The sequence below is a fragment of the Neoarius graeffei genome, chromosome 5, assembly GCF_027579695.1.
Source record: "Neoarius graeffei isolate fNeoGra1 chromosome 5, fNeoGra1.pri, whole genome shotgun sequence".
NCBI classification, from domain to species: domain Eukaryota; kingdom Metazoa; phylum Chordata; class Actinopteri; order Siluriformes; family Ariidae; genus Neoarius; species Neoarius graeffei.
Genome location: NC_083573.1, coordinates 81,836,979 through 81,862,993, shown reverse-complemented (window position 1 = coordinate 81,862,993; position 26,015 = coordinate 81,836,979). Strand labels below are relative to the sequence as shown.

The 26,015-nt window shown below is 38.6% G+C and overlaps 1 protein-coding gene across 1 annotated transcript in view; it reads right to left on the bottom strand.

The window, feature by feature from the left end:
* The window catches only part of vstm2a (V-set and transmembrane domain containing 2A), a 64,681-nt gene extending 41,699 nt beyond the window's left edge, over nt 1-22,982 (bottom strand). Inside the window, exons 1-2 of the mRNA XM_060920713.1 lie at nt 22,877-22,982; nt 21,813-22,003 (exon numbers count right to left, since the gene is read on the bottom strand). Of these exons, the coding sequence (XP_060776696.1) occupies nt 21,813-22,003; nt 22,877-22,982 (297 nt within the window). The remainder of the gene's footprint in view (nt 1-21,812; nt 22,004-22,876) is intronic.
* Between the last annotated feature and the right edge of the window lie 3,033 nt (nt 22,983-26,015).

Sequence of the window (26,015 nt, the reverse complement as noted above, 5' to 3'; positions counted from 1 at the left end):
CACATGTTCAATTGGATTCAGGTCTGGGCTCTGGCTGGGCCACTCAAGGACATTCACAGACTTTCTCTGAAGCCACTCCTTTGTTCTCTTGCCTGTGTGCTTTGGGTCATTGTCATGTTGGAAGATAAACCTTCGCCCCAGTCTGAGGTCCAGAGTGCTCTGGAGCAGGTTTTCTCCAAGGATCTCGGTGTACTTACTTGCATTCATCTTTCCCTCTATCAGGACTAGTTGCCCCGTTTCCGCTGCTGAAAAACATCCCCACATCACGATGCTGCCACCACCATGCTTCACTGTAGGGATGGCATTAGCCAGGTGATGAGCGGTGCCGGGTTTCCTCCAGACGTGATGCTTGGTATTGAGGCCAAAAAGTTCAAGTTTGGTTTCATCAGACCAGAGAATCTTGTTTCTCATGGTTTGAGAGTCCTCTAGATGCCTTTTGGCAAACTCCAAGTGAGCTGTCATGTACTTTTTACTAAGGAGTGGCTTCCGTCTGGCCACTCTACAATAAAGGCCTGATTTGTGGAGTGTTGCCTGGATGGCTGATCTTCTGAAAGGTTTTCCTATCTCCACAAGGATACGCTGGAGCTCTGTCAGAGTGACCCTTGGGTTCCTGCTCACCTCCCTGGCCAAGGCCAGTCTTCCCCGATCGCTCAGTTTGGCCAGGCGGCCAGGTCTAAGAAGATTTTTGGTGGTTCCAAACTTCCTCCATTTATGAATGATGGTGGTCACTGTGCTCTTTGGGACCTGTAAAGCTGCAGCAATTTTGTGTACCCTTCTCCAGATCTATGCCTTGATACAATCCTGTTTCTGAGGTCTGCAGATAATTCCTTTGACCCCATGGCTTGGAGTTTGCTCTGACGTGTGCTGTCAACTGTGGGACCTTATATAGGCGGGTGTTGGCAATCCCCAATCATGTTCAATCAATTGAATTTACCACAGGAGGACTCCAGTAAAGTTATAAAAACATCTCAAGCAGTATCAGTGGAAACAAAATGCACCTTAGCTCACTTTTGGGTGTCATATCAAAGGGTGTGCACACTTGTGTACATAGGATATTTTACATTTTGATTTTTAATAAATTAGCACAAATGTCTAAAAACCTGCTTTCACTTTGTCATTATGGGCTATTTTGTGTAGAATTTTGACAAAAAATGAACTCAATCTATTGTAGAATAAGACTGTAACATAATAAAACATGGAGAAGATGAAAGGGGTGTGCAGACTTTCTGGCTTGACTTTAAATATATTCTGGCATAGCCCTATAATTATTTCAATGTAAACATACACTATCTTAATGTCAGGTCATTTTTTTCCCCAAGTCCATCTGAATCCATGATTCAGACTGTGTTCTCCACATTGTGAATATTAATGCAATTTATTAATACTAAATGTCCTGATTTCAGAGCAATATAATACAGCAGGTTTTTGTCCATGCAGTAAAACATGCATTGTGTTGATTTTTTTGTAGCCTTTAAAACTATTATTTACATGGTATTTATAAAGCACAGCTGTAAAAAAAACCCCACAAATACACACAATACCATTTAATCAGTGCTCATCAGTTGCCACACAATACAATATGCTTTTCCTACCCTCCGCAAATGACTTTCACACAATGAGGCGCAGTGGCAATTACAGCTTCAAATCGACATCCTTAATCAAAACAGTGTGGCAGTTCCATTTGAGCAGGCTGCATGAGCCGAAGCCCTCCTGAGTGAATGCATTTTATTTGGTGGCAGGAATGAGAGGCAAGAGGCCCATTGGCAGAGCAGAGGGCAAGAGGCTAAACCCAGAAGGGGGTCAAAGTCATCCCACACATCAAACTGAGCCGTCTGTGTTTAATCTAATCTGCCACTTTTATGTGTGGGCACTCATCTCCTTTACGGCTGCAGGCAGACGTCCACAGGCTTCTGTTCCAAAGAGTCACAATTGGCTCTTAATTCATCCCATTATAGCAAAGGGCTGAGGGATATTTAGATAGGGACTGTGTTATAGTTTAGCATAGGAGGCCGAGGAAACACATATGCTCAACGGTATTTGTATGGAATATGGGGCACATGTCCATAATAAGCCTAAAAACTATGGCAAAAAACCTAAACAACAAAATGAAGGACAATTTAACATTGAGAGACAGTGAGGGACAATTTAACATTCAACATCTTTTTATTCTACTGATTTTCTCCTATAGGGTTAATCTAATGATTATTCCCTGTTACAACAGTAATAACCAATTTATAAATTACGAATAATATTTTGACATGGAATAGTTTAGTTTGTTTCTTTGTTTTTTTTTAAAGAAATAAGCATAAGAAACATGAAATTTGTGGATTTAAATGGATATTTCTCTCTACCCCTTTATCTAAACTGCATCATCATCATTAATCTTCCCAAGCCAAAAAAAAAACCACAAGCTAAGCTTACCTGGTCTCATTATACTTTGAAATTTTACTACTCCATTGAAAAATATGAAGCTCCTTCCATGAAATATAATATGATGCTATGACATCAATTGTTTAGTATATTTCACTCACTAAGCAGGAGCTTGTGGGTGCTTTATTTTTTAATGTTTGTGCATCAATGATGAACTGCTATGTGATATGAGATCACGTCTGTGGTGTTCCAGGTGTGCATGGAAAGAAGAGAACATGGCTCACTCTTGTACTTTCTTTCTTTCATGTCTTTCATTCATTCAGGCATGCATTTGATATAATAAAGTTATATCAAAAGTTATAAAGTTATATAATAAAATTAGATAGAAATAAAGTTCAAATAAGGTTGGATTTTCTGTTTGTTTCTTTGTTGATTTTAGGTTTTGAAAAGCAGACCCAAAAAGCTTTCCCTGAGCAATTTTACCTCTGCAGTAGTTACTGGAACATTCCCCATCAACTTTCTAAAATATGAATGTGAATAAAAGATAATTTTATAGCCTTTTCAGTTCAGAATTTTACAAAAGACAAAAAAATCCTTTTTCACTTTAGTGCTCTCTAAATTGACCGTAGGTGTGAATGTGAGTGTGAATGGTTGTCTGTGTCTATGTGTCAGCCCTGTGATGACCTGGCAACTTGTCCAGGGTGTACCCCGCCTCTCGCCCGTAGTCAGCTGGGATAGGCTCCAGCTTGCCTGCGACCCTGTAGAACAGGATAAAGCGGCTAGAGATAATGAGATGAGATGAGACTTTAGTGCTGATGACATTTGCATGCTTATCACACAGACTTCCTCTAATCCTATACAATCGAACACTGATTATCTTGAGATTCTAATCAATATAAGCCCATGAGTATTTTCCAGCTAAGCTTTGGATTCTACCTGGTGCTAATTTCCCACTTGAAAAAATAAAATAAAATAAAACAGCAGTATCTTCCATTTCCTTTCCACAAGTGACACATGAACAGTGGGAGACAGATCAGGCTGACTGAACACAAATTTGCTAGCACAATACAGTCAACACAAGAGGGTCCAGAGTACCACAAAAACGATTCTTTCATATTTATTTTACTTATTTTCAAACAAACTATCCCAATGTTGAATACAATAGGTTGGCACTGTAAGCAGTTCTGAAAAGCATAATGCAAGCATGCACATTCCTAGCCATGTTCTTGCAAGGGGCTGAGACAGATCAAATGCAAGCCATTCACTAATTGGATGCCCTCATGCCCAGTGTCTTCAAAGAGAACAACGTTTGTTTTGATCTAATAAATTGAATTGGACCACACTGCTGGTATCTTCACTGCATAGTGCATGTTCACTGAATCCCTATCCTACTTCCCTCCATCCTTCTGTCCACTCATTGTCTTTCTTTCCCCATGTCTTCCTCCCTGCACCACATACTCACTCTCTAGCTTGTTGTAGTATCTTTTGTCCATGTTTATGTTGGGAAAATCACTTTTGTGGAGTCATGAAAATTTAAAACACATATACCACCCATACACTGCAGATGTACTCATTTAACACACATGTAACTGGTTCTTTGCTGCCAAATGTAATAAAATACAACATAAAAACAAGAGACAACTGAACATCAAAAATAAATAAATAAATAAATAAATATTATTCTTCTTCTTCTTCTGGCTGCTCCCGATTAGGGGTCGCCACAGCGGATCTTTTGTCTCCATTGCTCCCTGTCTTCCGTATCCTTCTCTACCACACCTGCCACTTTCATGTCCTCTCTCACCACATCCATGTATCTCCTCTTTGGCCTTCCTCATTTTCGTGTGCCTGGCAGCTCCATCCTCAACATTCTCCTTCTAACATGCTCTGCATCTCTTCTCAGGATGTGCCCATACCATCTCCGTCTCATCTCTCTTAGCTTAATTCCCAAGCTCTCCACATCTGCTTTCCCTCTGATGTGCTCGTTCCTCATCCTGTCCAACCTTGTCACTCCCATCGCAAACCTTAACATCCTCAACTCCGCCACCTCCAACTTTGCCTCCTGTCTCTTCGTTAAGGGTACTGTCTCCAATCCATACATCACAGCTGGTCTCACTACTGTCTTATACATCTTACCTTTCACTTTTGCTGGGACCTTCCTCTCACAAATGACTCCCGAAATCCTTCTCCAACTGCACCACCCTACCTGCACTCGCTTTCTCACCTCACTATCGCAGCCCCCATTTTCCTGCACAGTTGACCCCAGGTACTTGAATTCACCAACTTTCTTTACATCTACTCTTTGCATCTTCACTACACTCTCATCCCCATTCTCATTGATGCACATGTATTCTGTTTTGCTACTGCTCACCTTCATTCCTCTTTGTTCCAATGCATACCTCCATTTCTCCAAACCCAACTCAACCTCCTTTCTACTTTCACCACATATCACAATATCATCCGCAAACATCATGTTCCATGGTGACTTTTGCCTCACTTTGTCCGTCAAGCTATCCATCACTATGGCAAACAAGAAAAGACTCAAAGCAGATCCTTGATGAAGTCCCACCTTCACCTTGAACCATTCAGTCATTCCAACTGCACACCTCACTGCTGTTTCACTGTTCTCATACATGTCTTGCGCCACTCTGATATACTTCTCATTCACTCCACACTTTCTCATACAATATCATAACTCATCTCTCTGCACTCTATCGTATGCCTTCTCCAGGTCTACAAACACACAATGTAGCTTTCTCTGGCCTTCTCTGTACTTCTCCATTAACATTCTTAAAGAAAAAATTGCATCAGATGTGCTCTTCCTTGGCATAAACCCATACTGCTGTTCACAGATTGCTACCTCTCTTCTCAATCTGCATCTGCTTTCGCCTTCGCTACCGCTCTTTTTGCCTTCTGTCTCGTCTCTCTGTATAACCGCCTGCTTTCCTCATCTCTCTGATCATCCCAATTCTTCTTTGCTAGCCTCTTCTCTTTTATAATTTCCTGCATTTCTTTGTTCCATCACCATGTCTCCTTGTCTTCCTTCCTCCTTCCCGATGACGACCCTAGCACCTTCCTTGCTGCCTCTCTTAGTAGTATAGCAGTAGTATCCCAATCTTCTGGCAGACTTCCATTACAAATAAATAAATAAATAAAATGTATACTGTATGACAAGATGACAAGCATTAAACACTTAATAACAGAGTCTAGTATATTGCCTATTTATTGCTGCATCGTGTAGGCTATTATATCATATTATTTTGCATTTTATTTTCTTTATATTACGACTCAACAGTTTGTAGTACACACAGATTAGTTAAGCAACAAAATACCAAATGAAGGTCATGATATTGTATTATATCTGCAGGACATATGAATACGTCACAAGCAGTTTTCTCCCACTGTCATTTTTTTCAATGTATAATGGCTTTTAATGTCAGTTCTCTTGTTGAAGTTCAACCTGCAACAGTATACTATATTCCGTGTTTAGTATATGTATTCCGTATGGAGGACAAACATTTGCTCTGCCATGCTGCCACACTCACAGATTATTAAGGTCAAATGTTATGGCATTTAGAAGCAATCAAACATAATCAGCCATGCTAAATATTGCACCAACACAGAACAAGATTTGAGGAAAAATATTTAGATTTTAACCACTATGTTAATCTATTTCTGTCATCTAAATGAGGAAAATGTACTGTACTAATAATGTTGAATCATTCTCTGTGACAGAGTTACTGAGAACATTATGAACATCTCCCAATTTTAATTTATTTGGTGCATATACCCAGTACAAAACAAGAAAAGCAGGATGTATTGTTTAATTAATTAAGTCATATATTGAATTTTAAACTCCACAATATTTGTCTTCCTAGGTCTTAAAGGTCAAATGCACTGTGTTCTTTAATTAGGCCAGCTATATATCTCAAAGACATGCTCTCCTAAACTTTTCAAAGAAGTTATAATGAAATGATGTTCATTAACAAAAAAACAAACAAAAAATGACTTCTGTTTTTTCTTTTTTGCTGCTCCCACACTTTCTTTTGTAGTGCACAGCAGTATTGTAAACTATGTCTACGTGTGCAAATACAGCTCCCTCTTGAATCAGTTCGTAGTTCAGATTCTATTAACTGACATTTGCAAAGACCATGACATCCAGTCCATTATAAATGTCCACTGGGAAATGTTTATAAGTAGTGGGAACAGAGATAGACACAATATTTACAGTTCCCATTTCCAGTCATGTATTCTCCAGTCAGTCAGTAGATGTATGAATATCAGCTTAAGTGATGTATTGCTGCAATGTTTATACGTATAATGTTTATTATATATACTTTAAAGCAATGCCACTCATAATGGGGCCTGTAGCGCCCCATGAAGAATAATTAGGGATAATATATATTTGCCCACGCAGTTTTTCACAGAGCAGTGAACCCCTCCCCAGCTTTACTTCTGAGAGACTCAGGCTCTCTGGGATGGTCTGTTTATACCAAATCACGTCACTGACCTGTTGCCAATTAACCAAATTATCATTCATTCATTCATTCATTCATTTATTTATTTATTTATTTTCGAATTACACAACTTTTTCAGTCTTCTGTTGCTCCTGTAACAAGTTTTCTGAAATGTGTTGCTGACTACAAATTCAAAATGAGCATATATTTAAAAAAAAAACAATATAATTTCTCAGTTTCAAGATTTGACATTTTTGTACTATTTTCAATGAAACATAGGGTTTCCAAGATTTGCAAATCATCATTTTATTGTATTTTTTTTTAATTTACATTTTACACAGTATCCCAAATTTACAGAATTGTGGTTTTGTGTGTGTGTGTATATATATATATATATATATATATATATATGGGGCGGCACGGTGGTGTAGTGGTTAGCGCTGTCGCCTCACAGCAAGAAGGTCCGGGTTCGAGCCCCGTGGCCGGCGAGGGCCTTTCTGTGTGGAGTTTGCATGTTCTCCCCGTGTCCACGTGGGTTTCTTCCGGGTGCTCCGGTTTCCCCCACAGTCCAAAGACATGCAGGTTAGGTTAACTGGTGACTCTAAATTGACCATAGGTGTGAATGTGAGTGTGAATGGTTGTCTGTGTCTATGTGTCAGCCCTGTGATGACCTGGCGACTTGTCCAGGGTGTACCCCACCTTTCGCCCGTAGTCAGCTGGGATAGGCTCCAGCTTGCCTGTGACCCTGTAGAACAGGAAAAAGTGGCTAGAGATAATGAGATGAGATATGTGTGTGTGTGTGTGTGTGTGTGTGTGTGTGTGTGTGTGTGTTTTCTTACAGTCTTGGCCCATTGTTATGAAAGCTTGATTGAAAGCTCAATGACTCTAATAAAGAGCCAGAATATTTTTGCTCACATTTAAATAATGAACCTAATATTTGAACAGATTGATTATGTCTATAAACAAAATCTGTTTTTTGGGGGTCTGTGGAATTTATTTTGCATTTAAAGTACTTGACTGCAAACGGTATGACAAGCCTTGGTTTAAACAATGGGCATGGAAAAATAAATGATTTTTAAACCAGTAGATTTTAGTTTTAAAAATAGACTTTCAAAACTTATTTTTTGTTGACAAATTCTTTGCCTCATTCACTGAGTGCAGTTACTGAACCACAATGACCCAATAATGATGCATTTGATATATTTGACATGCTATATTAATGCATTTAACTGTGTAAAGTAGTAATTCCTAATTGTGTTGTTGACTCAATATAAAATGTTCTTTCACAAAGCCACCATAGTCTGTCCATGATGAATTACAATTATCACAGGTTAAACTTTTCATTGTGTAAATTTTGAGGGAAGCATGTCTTTACTTTGCTTGTCTGTTTCAGTGTAATTCTGCACAATTTGCACAGATTCATTTCTTGATAATGCAAGTAAAGCAGTAGCATAATTTTATTACAAACCCAGATTGGTTTTGTGGTTTCTAAAATGATGCTTTAAATGACTTGCTTTAGAAGGATGACCTGGTCATAGACCAGCATAAAAGTCTTTTTTTTTCTTCTTCTTTTTTTTTTGAGACAGAAAACCCATCTGCAGGTAACAGAATGATCAAGACAGCGACAACACTGATTTTCAATGTGTCTTCTTAATGAGGAGCTGGTCGATGGGAGCAGTTATCAGAGCCAAGCGTTTTCATTGAGCTGCCATCCTTATTGTCATCAACCATCGGGGTTAGGGAACTTGCTAGAAAATTGACCTGAGACAAGGCTGAAGGAGAAAGACTCAGAGATTAATTTTGTATTTACTTGCGGCCGAGAAGTAGGGCTGTGCTATATGGCTGAAAAATGTATCACAATAAAATGCTTCATTTCAGGTAATACTGATAAATATTGATAATTTTTAATGACCTATCTTAATAATTACCAGGAGAAAAAATGTTGAATTTAATCACTTTATTTTGACCTTAAACACCTTACTTTCTCAAAAATATCCTCATTGTTTGCACAGTGTTTCCCACATATAGACTTTACTTGGGTCAGCCACCCAGGAATTTTAACGGCCACCACAATGCATATTTGGTGACACATTTTAGCAAACAAGTATGATGAAAGAGAATACTCCATGAGTGATAGATAAATAATAATGAACACAATGTACTGTATCGCTAAAAGGAAATGTGTTGTGCCTGAATGATTGACCAAATAGCTGGCGAGATGAATGGAGAGCTTTCACACTGCAGACAATCTTACATTACATGTTATTTTCAGTGTTGACAACATGACAACATAGTGTGCTTGAGTTCAGTCAGCGCATTCAGCTTTGTAATAGTGCTTTGTTTTTCTAGTCAATTTTATCTGATTATTAAAAGGACTTTAACAGTCCATGAACATTTGATCATTCTATTTTCATGTCAGTAACAAAAATGAAGACATTATTATTATTATTATTATTATTATTCTCAGAAATCGCAGAGACAAAATTTAGAAGAAACCTGCGATTGTCTCTGATAGATAGCATGGCTGATTTACTGAGCAGTGCGCATCTAGCAAATTCCAATCCGCACGAACAGAGCTGACTCCAATGTGATCTGAAATCATGTTAGGTGGAGCATTTTTATGCTGGCAGGTAATTCTGGCCTGTCTACCAGTTACCACCTCAAGTATATTTAAGACCTGTGAGAAACACTGCTCATTTTCTCACACCATGCTCTTTCTGTGGTTGTCATATGTCAGTGATGCAACCAAACAATACACATGTTAAATGCATGGCAGTTTGCGTGTCACTCACAGCACGCTTCATTAATCAAGGGATATGATAGGCTGTGTATGAGCAAGGGAGGGAGCATGCTTGGGATTTGTTCATGCAACCAAACATTGCATATTCAGCGTGCGCTTTTCTGGCAGTATGCATTTAATACATTTAAGTGAAACTATCGAAGATTCTATCGAACCATTTTCTTATTGCTATCGATGAAGTGTATATCAACTGTACATATCACTATTGTTTTATCACCCAGATCTTTTGTGAAGGGTCTGCTCTCTAAATCAAATCATGTTTCCATAGAAATACATGTAGTCTGTCAAACAGAGTATTTCTGCAAATATGAAATGTATTCTTGTTGAGTTCATGAGTTTTAAATCACTGCACCCTCATAGTTTAATCATTATTCTCAAATGATTTGACCTATGCACCATTTATAAGTGTTTTCTGTTTCCCAACAGTAATATTTAGTGTATTTGTAAGTTTTGCTAAAAGTATGGAGCTTGTTTTGCAATATTATTTTATTTATTTACAGAACTTTTTCTATGGCACATTGTTTATGTAACTATATATTCAGTAGCTGCAGGGTTTGACTTATTATTTTAGTTTATTATTTGTTTTATGGTTCTCTGCAATTTTTTGACAGTCTAAATGCTAGATTGAAATCAACCTTGCTTACATTTTCAGCATTGATAAATGGCTCTATTTCAGATCTATGTGTATTCTTACACTACCATTACCATTATAACTATATTATTGGTGAAAAAATATCAATATAGCAGGCAACTAAATCCCAATTGTTTGTATTAAAATTCATCATCAGCTAAAATGTAATAACCAAGGCATAATATTCAATTCAATTTTCACAATTATACACATGCTTGGTAACTTGAGGCCTACACAGTGTTCCAATTTGAGTACTTGCAAAAGGTTACAGAAAATGTATCATATTACTGACAATTAGCAATAAAACAAATAGTACCTTTGTAATCCATGTTTTGCCGCATCACACAGAGCATCATTTGTACATTGTAGATTCATAGATGCTGATGACATTGTAACAAATGTATACAAATGTACAGCTAAAGTATGTTTCATGTGTTTTAGTCACAAACCCAGTGATGCAGGCTTCAACTCTCACTGAAGAATATAGGTATTGATGCTTATGAAACCTGCCAGTACATCATTTTAAATGCTTACCCCCATAGTTTTTCAAGTGTTTGAACTTGCTCAGTAGGCAATCCTGCATAACCACCACAAAGCCACATACTAGAGACACACAACTTGATGGTGTGTCACTTGACCCCTGCCCTTGTTACTTTTCAGGAATTCCAGATGAATTTTTGGTGATCTGGTACCACAGATGCCTTGTGAATCCCAACTGTCAGGCTTGTGGCCTTGACTACTAGGCACATTCACATTACCAGTCAAAAGCACCATCATGTCAAATTAAACCACTGAAGTAGTACTGGTAAGGGTCAAAGTAATCAAATGATTCTGCTATCAAGATCTGAACATGCCAATATTGCAGATGAGCCAGTTAACTTGAGTAATTTGCTGGTGATTCACCCTGGTTCACTGAGCTCACTTCTGTTTCATGGTATAATCTTTGGTTTTAATTAACAGTTATTTGCTGAAGGTGAGGTGAATATCGGTGAATAATAACCTCGACTCCGTCTCAGTTATTATTCACCGATATTCACTGAGCCTGAGGCAGATAATTGTTTTCGTATAAATACACAGGTGATTATTTAAAAAATCATATTTAAAAATTTTATTTCAATCTTCAAAAGCAGCATGCAAATGTAATGTGCACAGACTTGCAGCATGTGCGCAGGTTTGTGCCAGTTATCTATGCTGAGTCACATAAAATACTTTGTTTTGAAATAGATAAAATAAATCACAATTCCACCTTACCTTTGACTAGTTTTAGACTACACTTTGTAGCATCTTTAGTGCTTTTAGGAACAGCATTTTCTTTCATAATTTCTAATTCTTCCTCACTTAGTGATAAAGCGATTGGCCACCATTTTGTCTAGTCACTGAAGGTGATTATCAAAAAATAATCTGAATCTCTCGACCAATCAGTACGCGTGATTTCCTCAAATCACCTCTGTATTTATACTAATGTATATTAATGCATGATATGACTACACTAATAAACATTTTTATGCAAGTACTATGGGGGACTTTCTAAAGAGTGGAAAATGAAAAGAAAGCATACTTAATCTGGTTTAATGATTTAAAATGAATATGCAGTGTATTATGCGTGACATTTATCAAGAAAGGTAAAATTTCAGTTCAACCTCTTGTGAATACGGTTTTCCAATAGCATAGTTGTAAAAGATCATAAGAAGATGGGAGAAAAAGATTTATTTTCAACATGCATGTCACACTTGAGATGATCTTAATATTAAAATGTTTTTGACATTGATGTATCATATTGTGTAAGCATAATGGAACAGATGATGTGTCCCTGCTGTGATAGTACCAGCTATGAACTGCTCTCAGAATTAGTACCAGGATATTTTCAGTACTAGCGGACATGATTTCTTGCAGTAGGACTTGTCCATAGACTAACGTTCCTTTCCACCAATCATTGCCATCTGATTTGATTAGTGTGCACATTCTACTTCTGCCCTTCTAGGAACATTAGCAGGCAAGATGGTTAACAATTATAAATACTAAGAGCCTTGATTTAAATGAATAATGAAAGAGATGCTGAATAAGCTAGTGTTCAACTCACTAGCAAAATAGTGATTAAATTGTTGATTCAAGCAATATATGGTCGATATTTTCAACAAATAAATGAAAATGCAGAGCCATGCATTTTCTTTTTTTTTTTGTCTGGAAGCTGACTAGTGATTTTCAAGCGGCTCAAGGAAGGAGCTATACGAGTTACACACTGATGACAGCAAATGCAGGATAATAACAGCAAGGAATGTTCTTCTCAAGGGTGGGTGGTCAAAAGGATGAGCAGGGCCTTTCTCTTTTTCATTAAATAAATAAATAAATAAATAAATAAATAAATAAGCTTTAATTTTTGACACCCACCCAGATATTTGCTGGTGACTCTCGCATTTGCTGAAGTGGATATTTTTTATCTATCTATCTATCTATCTATCTATCTATCTATCTATCTATCTATCTATCTATCTATCTATCTATCTATCTATCTATCTATCTGTTGTGGAGCAAATACAATAATGATACCAAGTCAAAAATACCACTGATCCTATGTAAAATTGTAAAGTATTGTATAAAGTAGAGATCTGAGCTGATTTCCTTCTAACCCTGACCATGGATTCATGCAGAGTATCAAGGCAAAACACTCCCTTGATTTGGTGTCCACTGAGATTCATTTAAACCTGCTTCACTCAAACATCCAAAACATATCAACAGTAACTGAGAAGGAGCACATGAAATACAGTTGCAGGTGTCATAAACATAAAAGAAATTGATTACTTTCTCAATAATTAGTTTTTTTAAATTATCTTGGGAGGAGATACTAGATGTAAATAAACTGACCATACATTGTGCAATCAAAGTGCAATTCATCCAAACGAACAAATGGCAGAAAAAATACAGTATATTTTGTGTTCCAGGTACTGAATGAAAGAACTGTCTCAGAGAAAGTACAGCTTTTCTTTTTTATGCCTATAATGACACCCCATGCTATGGCATCCAATAACATCACCAGTTGTCACTGATCCTACTTGAGAAAATCAGATTCACCAATTAGGATTTTGATAGCAAGGATCAGAGTAAAAATAATAATAATAATAATAATAATAATAATAATAATAATAATAATTTGTCATTCGTCATTCATTATTATTAAGAATGTAATATCTCAACATAGTAGTTAAAAGCATGGTAGTTAAAAAGGGGTGGGAAATTAAAAAAAAGTATTGTACTTCTTCCCACTCCTTTTTCGAACAATCTCGGTGTATTGTAATGTCTTAGCTTTTTATGTATTTTATTTATTAATTTTTTGTCACTTTCTCGTGTTCTTTCTTTTGTATGTACAAATAGTTACATTTTTTTTATACATGTTCGAAATAAATAAATAAATTCAAATTCAAAGGGCTCTCCACCTGTAATTTTCAGACCCATGCATGGCATCAGATTTATATTATGCTTAACACAACAACATCACTGCTACAGTGCACATCACCAGTATGCACAACGCAAATTCATATTCATGTTCTTAATGGATATCCTTCATAGGTGAGCGCTTTTAGTGTAACATCTCCAGAGCCCATTTGCAGTAGTCACCCATCTTATTACTCTGACTTGTCAATAACAGCTTTTTATAGAACACCTCTTCAATCCCTGTTTTTGTCAAAGCCCCAGCTCACCAGAGAGCCAGCTACCTGTCATCTGAAACATGCTGTTCTGGAAAGAATGAGTTTCTATGAACAACGCCACATATGGTACAGCAGCTATTGTCATTCTAGATCTAAAATTGATAGAAATTGTGGATCAAAGCCTCAGCAATATGTGTATAATGATTGACAACAATAGTGCAGTAATAGTGGTATTAAGCCCAAGCAGATTTTTCTGGGAAGAGAAAAAAGAACCACCTTTGCCTCATTACGCAGAACAGGTGAAGAAAAAGGAATTTATGAAAGGAAGCAAAACTGCTCTTGGTGTCAGTGATGACAAATTGTAAAATGCCCCCAAATACACAGTGACTGAGTGAAGGCTTAACAAGAGCAAGCAGTGGTATTACTGCAGTGCTACTGACTGCAATTCCACTGTAATAAAAAACAGCTCTGATGACTTAATGGAATGTCACAACAAGCTATGGCATTTGCTCAAAGTGATTATGAAGCATTGTGACAAGGTTAAGTATATCTGTGCCTCTCTGCAATGTGAGCCACAAGGCAATCTTAGACATGATAAGGTGTAACACAGATTAATTTGCTTTATAAATAAACACAGAACAGGTCACATACGACAGATGGGTGTCACAGTGTTTTTGTAATGCTGTCGTAAATGTTTCAGAATCAGCTTCTTTTAGAAACATCACAGACGCAGACTGTCACACACAGACGTCTTGTCATTCAAGCAATACCATTACTAATAAGCCTGCTGAAAGCCTAAGATGCCATTTCAAGATATGCCCCAGTCCTACATCCTGTCCTTCAAAATGAGTCCAGTTGCTTCACAGCGATTGTGTAACACAAATCTATGAGGATTTTAAGAAAGGTAAGACTTAAATTTCATGGGATGGAATCTCACTGCTCACTGACTCTGATATCACACTGACAGCTTTGAATATTTTATATAAACACACACACACACACACAATATATCCATCAATCCATCCATCCATTCATCCATTATCTGTAGCTGCTTATCCTGTTCTGCAGGGTCACAGGTAAGCTGGAGCCTATCCCAGCTGACTATGGGAGAGAGGCGGGGTATTGCAGGGCTGACACAGAGACAAACAACCTTTCACACTCACACCTACAGTCAATTTAGAGCCACCAATTAACCTAACCTGCATGTCTTTGGACTGTGGGGGAAACTAGAGCACCAGGAGGAAACCCACGCAGACACGGGGAGAACATGCAAACTCCACACAGAAAGGCCCTCGCTGGCCACTGGGTTCAAACCCAGGACCTTCTTGCTGTGAGGCGACAGTGCTAACCACTACACCATCATGCCACCCACACAATATATATATATATATATATATATATATATATATATATATATATATATATATATATATATATATATATATATATATATATATATATATATATATATATATATATATATATATATAGACACACACAACCCTGATTCCAAAAAAGTTGGGACAAAGTACAAATTGTAAATAAAAATGGAATGCAATAATTTACAAATCTCAAAAACTGATATTGTATTCACAATAGAACATAGACAACATATCAAATGTCGAAAGTGAGACATTTTGAAATTTCATGCCAAATATTGGCTCATTTGAAATTTCATAACAGCAACACATCTCAAAAAAGTTGGGACAGGGGCAATAAGAGGCTGGAAAAGTTAAAGGTACAAAAAAGGAACAGCTGGAGGACCAAATTGCAACTCATTAGGTCACTTGGCAATAGGTCATTAACATGACTGGGTATAAAAAGAGCATCTTGGAGTGGCAGCAGCTCTCAGAAGTAAAGATGGGAAGAGGATCACCAATCCCCCTAATTCTGCGCTGACAAATAGTGGAGCAATATCAGAAAGGAGTTCGACAGTGTAAAATTGCAAAGAGTTTGAACATATCATCATCGACAGTGCATAATATCATCAAAAGATTCAGAGAATCTGGAAGAATCTCTGTGCGTAAGGGTCAAGGCCGGAAAACCATACTGGGTGCCCGTGATCTTTGGGCCCTTAGACGGCACTGCATCACATACAGGCATGCTTCTGTATTGGAAATCACAAAATGGGCTCAGGAATATTTCCAGAGAACATTATCTGTGAACACAATTCACCGTACCATCCGCCGTTGCCAGCTAAAACTCTGTAGTACAAAGAAGAAGCCGTATCTAAACATGATCCAGAAGCGCAGACGTCTTCTCTGGGCCAAGGCTCATTTAAAATGGACTGTGGCAAAGTGGAAAACTGTTCTGTGGTCAGACGAATAAAAAATTTGAAGTACTTTATGGAAATCAGGGACGCCGTGTCATTCAGACCAAAGAGGAGAAGGACGACCCAAGTTGTTATCAGCGCTCAATTCAGAAGCCTGCATCTCTGATGGTATGGGGTTGCATTACTGCGTGTGGCATGGGCAGCTTACACATCTGGAAAGATACCATCAATGCTGAAAGGTATATCCAGGTTCTAGAGCAACATATGCTCCCATCCAGATGACGTCTCTTTCAGGGAAGACCTTCCATTTTCCAACATGACAAAGCCCAACCACATACTGCATCAATTACAGCATCATGGCTGCGTAGAAGAAGGGTCCGGGTACTGAACTGGCCAGCCTGCAGTCCAGATCTTTCACCCATAGAAAACATTTGGCGCATCATAAAACAGAAGATACGACAAAAAAAAACTAAGACAGTTGAGCAACTAGAATCCTACATTAGACAAGAATGGGTTAACATTCCTATCCCTAAACTTGAGCAACTTGTCTCCTCAGTCTCCAGACGTTTACAGACTGTTGTAAAGAGAAAAGGGGATGTCTCACAGTGGTAAACATGGCCTTGTCCCAACTTTTTTGAGATGTGTTGTTGTCATGAAATTTAAAATCACCTAATTTTTCTCTTTAAATGATACATTTTCTCAGTTTAAACATTTGATATGTCATCTATGTTCTATTCTGAATAAAATATGGAATTTTGAAACTTCCACATCATTGCATTCCATTTTTATTTACAATTTGTACTTTGTCTCAACTTTTTTGGAATCGGGGTTGTGTATATAAAATAAAAAAAATATTTGCCAAGGATTGTGCATGTGCCATAAAATAGTTCCACCACTGACTAAGCAATGTATCTTGTGATATATAAAAAAAAAATTGATACGGATATGATGTGAGTCATGGTATATCCTGGATATACCATGAACTGACATCACAATTTCAAGCTATACAGCTGATTCAAGTCACAGCTGTGGCTCTGCGAGCATTTCTGTGTGTGTAGATCTATGTATCATGATCATGCCTTGTGAGGTAAGTGATAGCATGGTACATTGTACATACACAGATCAAAGGTCGCTCTGATGTAAACAATATGGCTTCTTCCAGTGAATTTATGCTGAGATTCAATCTTAACTCTTTTAGTTTGGAATTTTTTGATGAGGAATATAAATCAAATATACCATGCACTGAGAGGCTCCAGTTAAAACTGTGGATTCTCTTCAGTGACTGTCATAGTACTATTTTCTGAGGGGTGCAGCCAATCAGCCATAACATTATGACCACTGACAGGTGAAGTGAATAACATTGATTATCTCATTACAATGGCACCTGTCAAGGGGTGGGATATATTTGGCAGCAAGAGAACTGTCTGTTCTTGAAGTTGATGTGTTGGAAGCAGGAAAAATGGGCAAGCATAAGGATCTGAGCAACTTTGACAAGGGCCAAATTGTGATGGCTAGATAATGCGTGTCATCAAAATGGCACATCTTGTGTTCCCAGTATGCAGTCATTAGTAGCTACCAAAAGTGGTCCAAACCACGAGTTGGGCTAGTGGTTAGCGTGTCCGCCTCTCTAACAGGAGATCGTGAGTTCTACCTGCGGTCGGATCATACCAAAAAACATCATAAAAATGGTACCTACTGCCGACTGGCAAGGCATGCTGCAATACAGATGTGAGTTGGGAGTCAAACTCTCGTGGTTACCAGAGAACCAGCCCCCCACTGTAACCCTAGCTATGTAATAGGTGAGAGGCCGAGGGCTACAGAAATGGAGATTGGCGCCACCTAATGTGCCATATGGTGCGGGAAGGACTTTAGACTTTAGAAAAGTGGTCCAAAGAAGGACACCCGGTGACAGGGTCATGAATGTCGAAGCCTCACTGATTCAGACAGGGCATGAAGGCTAGCCCATATAGTCCAGTCCCACAGAAGAACCACTGTAGCACAAACTGCTGAAAATGTTAATGCTGACACCTTTCTGTTTTAGCCAGCATTAACTTATATATACTTATATACGGGGCGGCACGGTGGTGTAGTGGTTAGCGCTGTCGCCTCACAGCAAGAAGGTCCTGGGTTCGAGCCCCGGGGCCGGCGAGGGCCTTTCTGTGCGGAGTTTGCATGTTCTCCCCGTGTCCGCGTGGGTTTCCTCCGGGTGCTCCGGTTTCCCCCACAGTCCAAAGACATGCAGGTTAGGTTAACTGGTGACTCTAAATTGACCGTAGGTGTGAATGTGAGTGTGAATGGTTGTCTGTGTCTATGTGTCAGCCCTGTGATGACCTGGCGACTTGTCCAGGGTGTACCCCGCCTTTCGCCCGTAGTCAGCTGGGATAGGCTCCAGCTTGCCTGCGACCCTGTAGAAGGATAAAGCGGCTAGAGATAATGAGATGAGATGAGATGAGATACTTATATACGGTGGTATGCAAAAGTTTGGGCACCCCGGTCAAAATTGCTGTTACTGTGAACAGTTAAGCAAGTTGAAGATGAAATGATCTCCAAAAGGCATAAAGTTAAAGATGACTCATTCCCTTTATATTTTAAGCAAAAACATTTTTTTTTTATTTTCATCTTTTACATTTTCAAAATGACAAAAAAGGAAACGGGCCCAAAGCAAAAGTTTGGGCACCCTGCATGGTTAGTACCTAGTAACACCCCCTTTGGCAGGTATCACAGCTTGTAAACACTTTTTGTAGCCAGCTAATAATCTTTCAGTTCTTACCTGGGGATTTTCACACATTCGTCCTTGCAAAAGGCTTCCAGTTCTACAAGTTTCTTGGGCTGTCTTGCATGCACTGCTCTTTTGAGATCTATCCACAGATTTTCAATTATGTTTAGGTCAGGGGACTGTGAGGGCCATGGCAAAACCTTCAGCTTGTGCCTCTTGATTTTGTAATTGAAATTGTAGATTTTGAAGTGTGTTTTGGACCATCGTCTTATTGTAGGGCCCATCCTCTTTTTAACTTCAACTTTTTTACAGATGGTGTGATGTTTGCTTCCAGAATTTGCTGGTATTTATTCAAATCCATGCTTCCCTCGACCAATGAAATGTGCCCTGTGCCACTGGCTGCAACACAACCCCAAAGCATGATCAATCCACACCCATGCTTCAGAGTTGGAGAAGTATTCTTTTCCTGGAATATGGCACCCTTTTTTCTCCAAACATACCTTTGCACATTGTGGCCAAAAAGTTCTATTTTGATTTCATCAGTCCACAGGACTTGTTTCCAAAATGCATCAGGCTTACTTAGATGTTCATTTGCAAACTTCAGATGCTGAATTTTGTGGCTAGGACGCAGGAAAGGTTTTCTTCTGATGACTCTTCCATGAAAGTCATATTTGTTCAGGTGTCGCTGCATAGTAGAACAGTGCACCACCACTCCAGGGTCTGCTAAATCTTTCTGAAGGTCTTTTGCAGTCAAACAGGGATTTTTATTTGCCTTTCTAGCAATCCAATGTGCAGTTCTTTCAGAAAGTTTTCTTCATCTTCAAGACCTCACCTTGATCTCCACTGTTTCTGTTAACTGCCATTTCTTAATAACATTACAGTCTGAGGAAACAGCTACCTGAAAACACTTTGCTACATTCTTGTAGCCTTCTCCTGCTTTGTGAGCATCAATTACCGGTATTTTATTATTCAGAATGCGAGGGAGTTGCTTAGAGGAGCCCATGGCTGTTGATTTTAGGGACAAGTTTGAGGAGTCAGAGAATTTATACAGCTTTGAAATCTGCATCATCTGACCTTTCCTAATGAAGAATTTGAACAAGCCACAGCTCAATAAGCTAATTAAGGTCTGGAACCTTGGTAAAAGTTACCTGAGAACTCAAATGTATTGGGGTGCCCAAACTTTCGCATTGTGTTCCTTTTCTTTTTTCACTCTCCAATTGTACAAAACAAAAATAATACACAAATCTTCCAGAAAATGCTGAAAAGAAATGTGTCATCTTTACCTTTATGCTTTTTGGTCATCAGTTCATCTTCTGCTCACTTAACTATTCACAGCAACAGACATTTTCAGTAAGGGTGCCCAAACTTTTGCATGCCACTGTATCCTTATATATTTACATATATTTGAGATAAAACACTAGAATGAAGCAGGGTTCTGAGCTCCGTCAACCATGAGGAAACGAAAGACATAAGAACTGGTTCTGCAGTAAAGCAACAATGGATATTTTTGTATTTCAGAGCATCTCTGCAAAATAGATAGAAATGTGGTAACTTTCCAAAGTGAGGCTTTTCTAGTCATTCAAGTCAGTCAATGCTTGATGATCAATTTATCCATATTTTTCAGCAGGCTAATATTCAGGAAATGACAAAAGATCAGTTAATTTTAGTACTGGCTTGTTGATACGAGCAAATTGCTTTATAAAGTGAAATGCATTCTCAAAGCAGAAAGTATGATGAAGAGTTTGTTTGGATGACATAAATGCACACTCACTAAAGCCACCAGTGTTGACATACCATTTAAATTGTTGTTTCTGTTAAGAGTATAGACAAATGATGTATTTAATTATTTATATAATATTCATAGATGTTGCTTTTTACAGAATGTTATCTGAATTATATATTCTATGACTATACTAAAACAAGGAAAATTCTGATTTATACATGGACACTCTATCTATCTATCTATCTATCTATCTATCTATCTATCTATCTATCTATCTATCTATCTATCTATCTATCTATCTATCTGTTTGCATGTTATAAATATATGATTTATGTTTACCCATTTTTCTTATTTGGCCCTATCAGTGAGCTTATACTGTTCATAATTTCTATTGTCTTTCAGTTATAGGAAAGGAGAAAAAATGTACAGTTGATGAGTCTGCTAAATTGTTAAGATGTTATATCCAAATATAACATCATTCAACATGCTTTGAAAATGAGACAAATTGGGTATCTCTCTCTCTCACACACACACACACACACACACACACACACACACACACACACACACACACACACACAGAGAGAGTACCAGTCAAAAGTTCATTCATCATTTTTTTTCTGTATTTTGACTATTTTCAACATAGGAGAACAATAATGAAGATGTCAAAATGATGAAATAACACATGGAATATAAATGGATGTATGTGGTGAACACAAAAGTGTGATTTAGCGGCTAGAGATAATGAGATGAGATATTTTAGATGCTTCAAAATAGCCATCATTTATCGTGATGATAGCTTTGCACATTATTGGCATTATCTTAACCAGATTCATGAGGTAGTCACCTGGAATGTTTTTCAATTAACAGGTGTGCCTCGTCAAAAGTTAATTAGTGCATTTTCTTGCCTTCTTACTGAATTTGAGATCATCAGTCAGTAGTAAATAATAAAAAAATAAAGTAAATGACCCTATTCCACAACTGTAGTCATCCATATTATGTCAAGAACCGCTCAACTAAGTAAAGAGAAACGACATCCATCATTATTAATATTATCCATCATTATTAAGTGTCTTTAATTAATAAAAATAAAGAAAAAAACAGTGAATTTAAATTGTGTCTAACGTTTGACTGGTACTAATATTATAGTCCACCATTCACATATTGTTTTCCCCCATCTTGTAGCCATAACGCGTGATTACCTCGGTCTCCTCCTCCTCCTCCTCCTCTGCTTCCTCCTCCTCCTCGCTCATTCTCGGCTCCTCAGGAGCGCGGATGAACCACCACTGGATCTCCAAGTAAACGGAGGAGGTGCCGCTCTGGAAAGCGCACGCCATCTCAATGTTCTGGCCCTCCCTGGCAGTGATGTTTGATGGCAGATCGGTGAATCTGCCTGCGAAAGAAATGCGCCCATACGTGTATGAGCCATCAAAGATGCGCAACAGAATAAGGAGATTCTGCTGCGCTGTTACCCTTTTACGATTAGTTAAAATGCACCCGAATTGTAGTGTCCAACACACAATAAAAACCGCTTGGCAACGTTCAAGATCAGTCCTGATTCTAGTTGGAGACGAGTATGGAGTATTTTGATAATTTTCCACCAGCAAAAAAGCAGTTCAGTCTATATGGATTAATAATCAACGTGGTAAAACACGGTCGAAGCAGTTAGAGGTCTATACAGATTAATAGCTAATATGATAAACATTGCCTTTTGCATCCAGGATTTTTATTTATATATTTATTATTATTATTATTATTATTATTATTATTATTATTTTGTGTGTGTGTGTGTGTGTGTGTGTGCGCGTGCGCGTGCGTGCGTTTTGGGGGTGCATATGAAAAGCTGAAGCCCAAAATCGAGTCGAGCTCCTACACATCCGACAACTTGAAATGCAGCTCGCGCGTGACGCCCCTTCAAAGTTTATTCCCTCGCGCTTAACGGCAAGAAAGAGCATCACGAGCTCTGACAGAGTGAGCACCATGCACGGTCACTAGCGGAGCCAAAAGGCGCATTATTCAGTTTTTCGAAATCAACAGTTGTTACATGCCCTAAAATTCATCATTCTGTCAGTTAACCTACGACTCACATCAATCGACATTAATACTGTGATCGATATAAAATCGTCATCCAGGAAGACCAAAGAAAACAGATCATTTTGAGTTTCATTTTTATTTCTCATCATTTTGAGATAACAATTCATTTTCGATCAAAGTGTGATCAGAAATATGATCTAGCCTATCACATTTTTTTTAAATAATCGCTTACCTTGAAGAGAAAATCCGATCTGGATCGACAAACAGGAAAAGAAAACCAATCCAACAGAGTCGTGTAAGGTCCACATCGTTTCCATATGACGGAGAAGGTCTCGCATCAACCGGGAAAAAATGTTCCGTAGGATAAATAAATAAAAATGGAAAGAAAGAAAATGTCGTTTTCTTGGTGTTAAAAAGAAGTCGATGAAATGTGGGTGGACTTTAAATGGCGACTGTACTGCATCGCTCTAACTTCAGGCTCAGATGCGACTCCCGTTGAAGTTGCGTGCTGGTGCTGCTGGGCTCTGTGTGCGCGAGCCGCTCAGACGGATGTGAGAAGAGGCGCGATGCCTTCCTTCTCGGCGCGCGTGGCCGCTGCTGCTGCTGAAACGTCAGTGCGCGTAGCTCCCGCCAAGGGCGCAAAGCTACTGACTGCTCGTCCGACCGCAAACAGGTTTAAAACAAAATGCATTTGGTAAAAATATTAGTTTTAAAGTACAAGCCAGTTTGGAGGTAGGGATGGGGTGTCATACTTGAAAACTGCAGCACTCAAGCCTAACCTTTTTTTTTTTTCGTCGGATTTGGCCAAGAAGCCCTCAAAGCAATGAAGTGGAGTTCCTGTTGCTGTGAGGTGCCATTTGCTTCTGGGGGTTTTAAAATCAGGTAGTTACGTCACAGCTGACCTCTCACTGCATGCTAAATGACTCTCCAAGATGAATGTGAGCACGAAAATGCACATCCTAGGTTTCTGTTTATACTGAAATACTGACTGGGCACATGGACGCTTATGGGAATTAGAGACTGCATGGGCACATGGGCGTATTTGGGCGTCAGAGACTGAATGGGTACATGGATGTATTTGGGTGTTGCTGAGTGCAGATATGTCCCAGTAGGAGACTGACATGGGTCACTTTAGTGGTGAATAAATATTCCTGGTTAAGACAGGCATTAAAAAAAAAAAAAACACTGCATGTATTTATTTTCCACTAACTGTACATATATGGGCTGATCCACACGGGTGGTTGGGGATATAGCATATTAGTCTTTCTACAATTGTTAATCTTCATAAAGTCCTAATTCCAAGCTGAATTAAAAAAAAAAAAACCTCTGCATGTATTTATTTTCCACTAACTGTACATACATAGGAGAACATGCAAACTCCGCACAGAAAGGCCCTCGCCGGCCACGGGGCTCGAACCAGGACCTTCTTGCTGTGAGGCAACAGCGCTAACCACTACACCTCCGGTTTCCCCCACAGTCCAAAGACATGCAGGTTAGGTTAACTGGTGACTCTAAATTGACTGTAGGTGTGAATGGTTGTCTGTGTCTATGTGTCAGCCCTGTGATGACCTGGCGACTTGTCCAGGGTGTACCCCGCCTTTCGCCCGTAGTCAGCTGAGATAGGCTCCAGCTTGCCTGCGACCCTGTGGAACAGGATAAAGCGGCTAGAGATAATGAGATGAGATGAGATGTACATACATGGGCTGATCCACAGGGACAGTTGGGGATATAGCATATTAGTCTTTCTACAAATGTTAATCTTCATAAAGTCCTAATTCCAAACTGAATATTTTTTTCATTCAATTGAAATAGTAAATATCTCTTTTCAGTGTCCAACAATTAAAAAAAGTCTCTATTTGACAGACATATGTGGATGTTCCATTGATTTGGTATAGACCAATGTTCGAGATGTGTAATTGTGGGAAAGTGTGCTAATTTTTTTCCACATAGTTATTATTAAAACTATTGGTTAGAAATAGAAACTGCAGCAAGTACTAATAAAGGCCCAAGAAGACTTTTACTGTAAGATAGTATATTGCTAAAAACTGGGAGAAGGAAAGAGGGATTATGGAGTAGATAATGTTTAATGTTGTACATATGAAATGCATGTGCACAATAGTGAGCTTGTTTCCCATATAAAGGCTTAGAAGAAGAAGACAAATCTACAATGCCTGAATTAGTTTTTTTTTCAAGATTCAAGATTTTTATTTGTCATATACACAATAACAGACACAGTGGTTTATTATTGAGTAATGAAATTCTTATTTTGGAACTGCCCGACCAAACTACGCTTACCAAAATAAAAAGAAATATATATATATATATATATATATATATATATATATATATATATATATATATATATATATATATAAATATGAAATATAAAATATAAAGTGCATATGGAATGCAAAATATAAAGGTAGAGTGAAAATGAAGATAACATTAAAAAAAAGGAGAGGCAAACAAACAATGCGCAAACATAGAGGTAGATATACTGTGCAATGTCTTTAAAAAAAAGGGGGGGGGGAAGGGAGAGGCAAACAATGTGCAAACATAGAGGTAGATATACTGTGCAATGTCTTGTGCAAAATTGCTAATATAATCCGTGGCTCAAAGCCTGATGGAAATATAGAGGTAGATGGTGATTATAATCCCTGATTCAAAAGCCTGATGGAAATATAGAGGTAGATGGTGATTATAATCCTTGGTTCCAAAGCCTGATGGCCTGGGGGTAAAAAATGTTTGTCAGTCTAGTAGTCCTTGCTTTCACACTCCTGTAGCGTCTGCCAGATGGTAGGAGCGTGAATAGTCTGTGTTGTGGGTGTGTTTGTCCCTGATGATGCTCTGTGCCCTTTTTGTGACCCGGGTGTTGTAAATGTCCTGTAGTGGGGGGAGGACAGCTCCACAGATGAACTGTGCCATTTTAATGACACGCTGGAGAGCCTTTCTGTCCTGAGTTGTGCAGTTCCCATACCACACAGTGATGGAATTTGTCAGGACACTCTCCACTGTGCACCTGTAGAAGTTGCTGAGGAGTTTGGTGGACAGTCCAAATTTCCTCAGCTTCCTCAGGAAGAAGAGTCTCTGTTGAGCCTTCTTGATGGTCTGCTGTGTGTTGTGTGACCAGGTGAGATCCTCACTGATGTGAGTTCCGAGGAATTTAAATGTTTTCACCCTCTCCACCTGTGTCCCGTTGATGTGCAGCGAAGCATGATGGTCTCTCCTCCTCTTCCTCGGGTCAATAATCATCTCCTTGGTCTTCTCAGCATTCAAGGAGAGGTTATTTTCCTGGCACCAGGAGACCAGCTGAGCCACCTCCTCCCTGTAGGCGCTCTCATCTCCGCCGGTGATCAGCCCAATGACAGTGG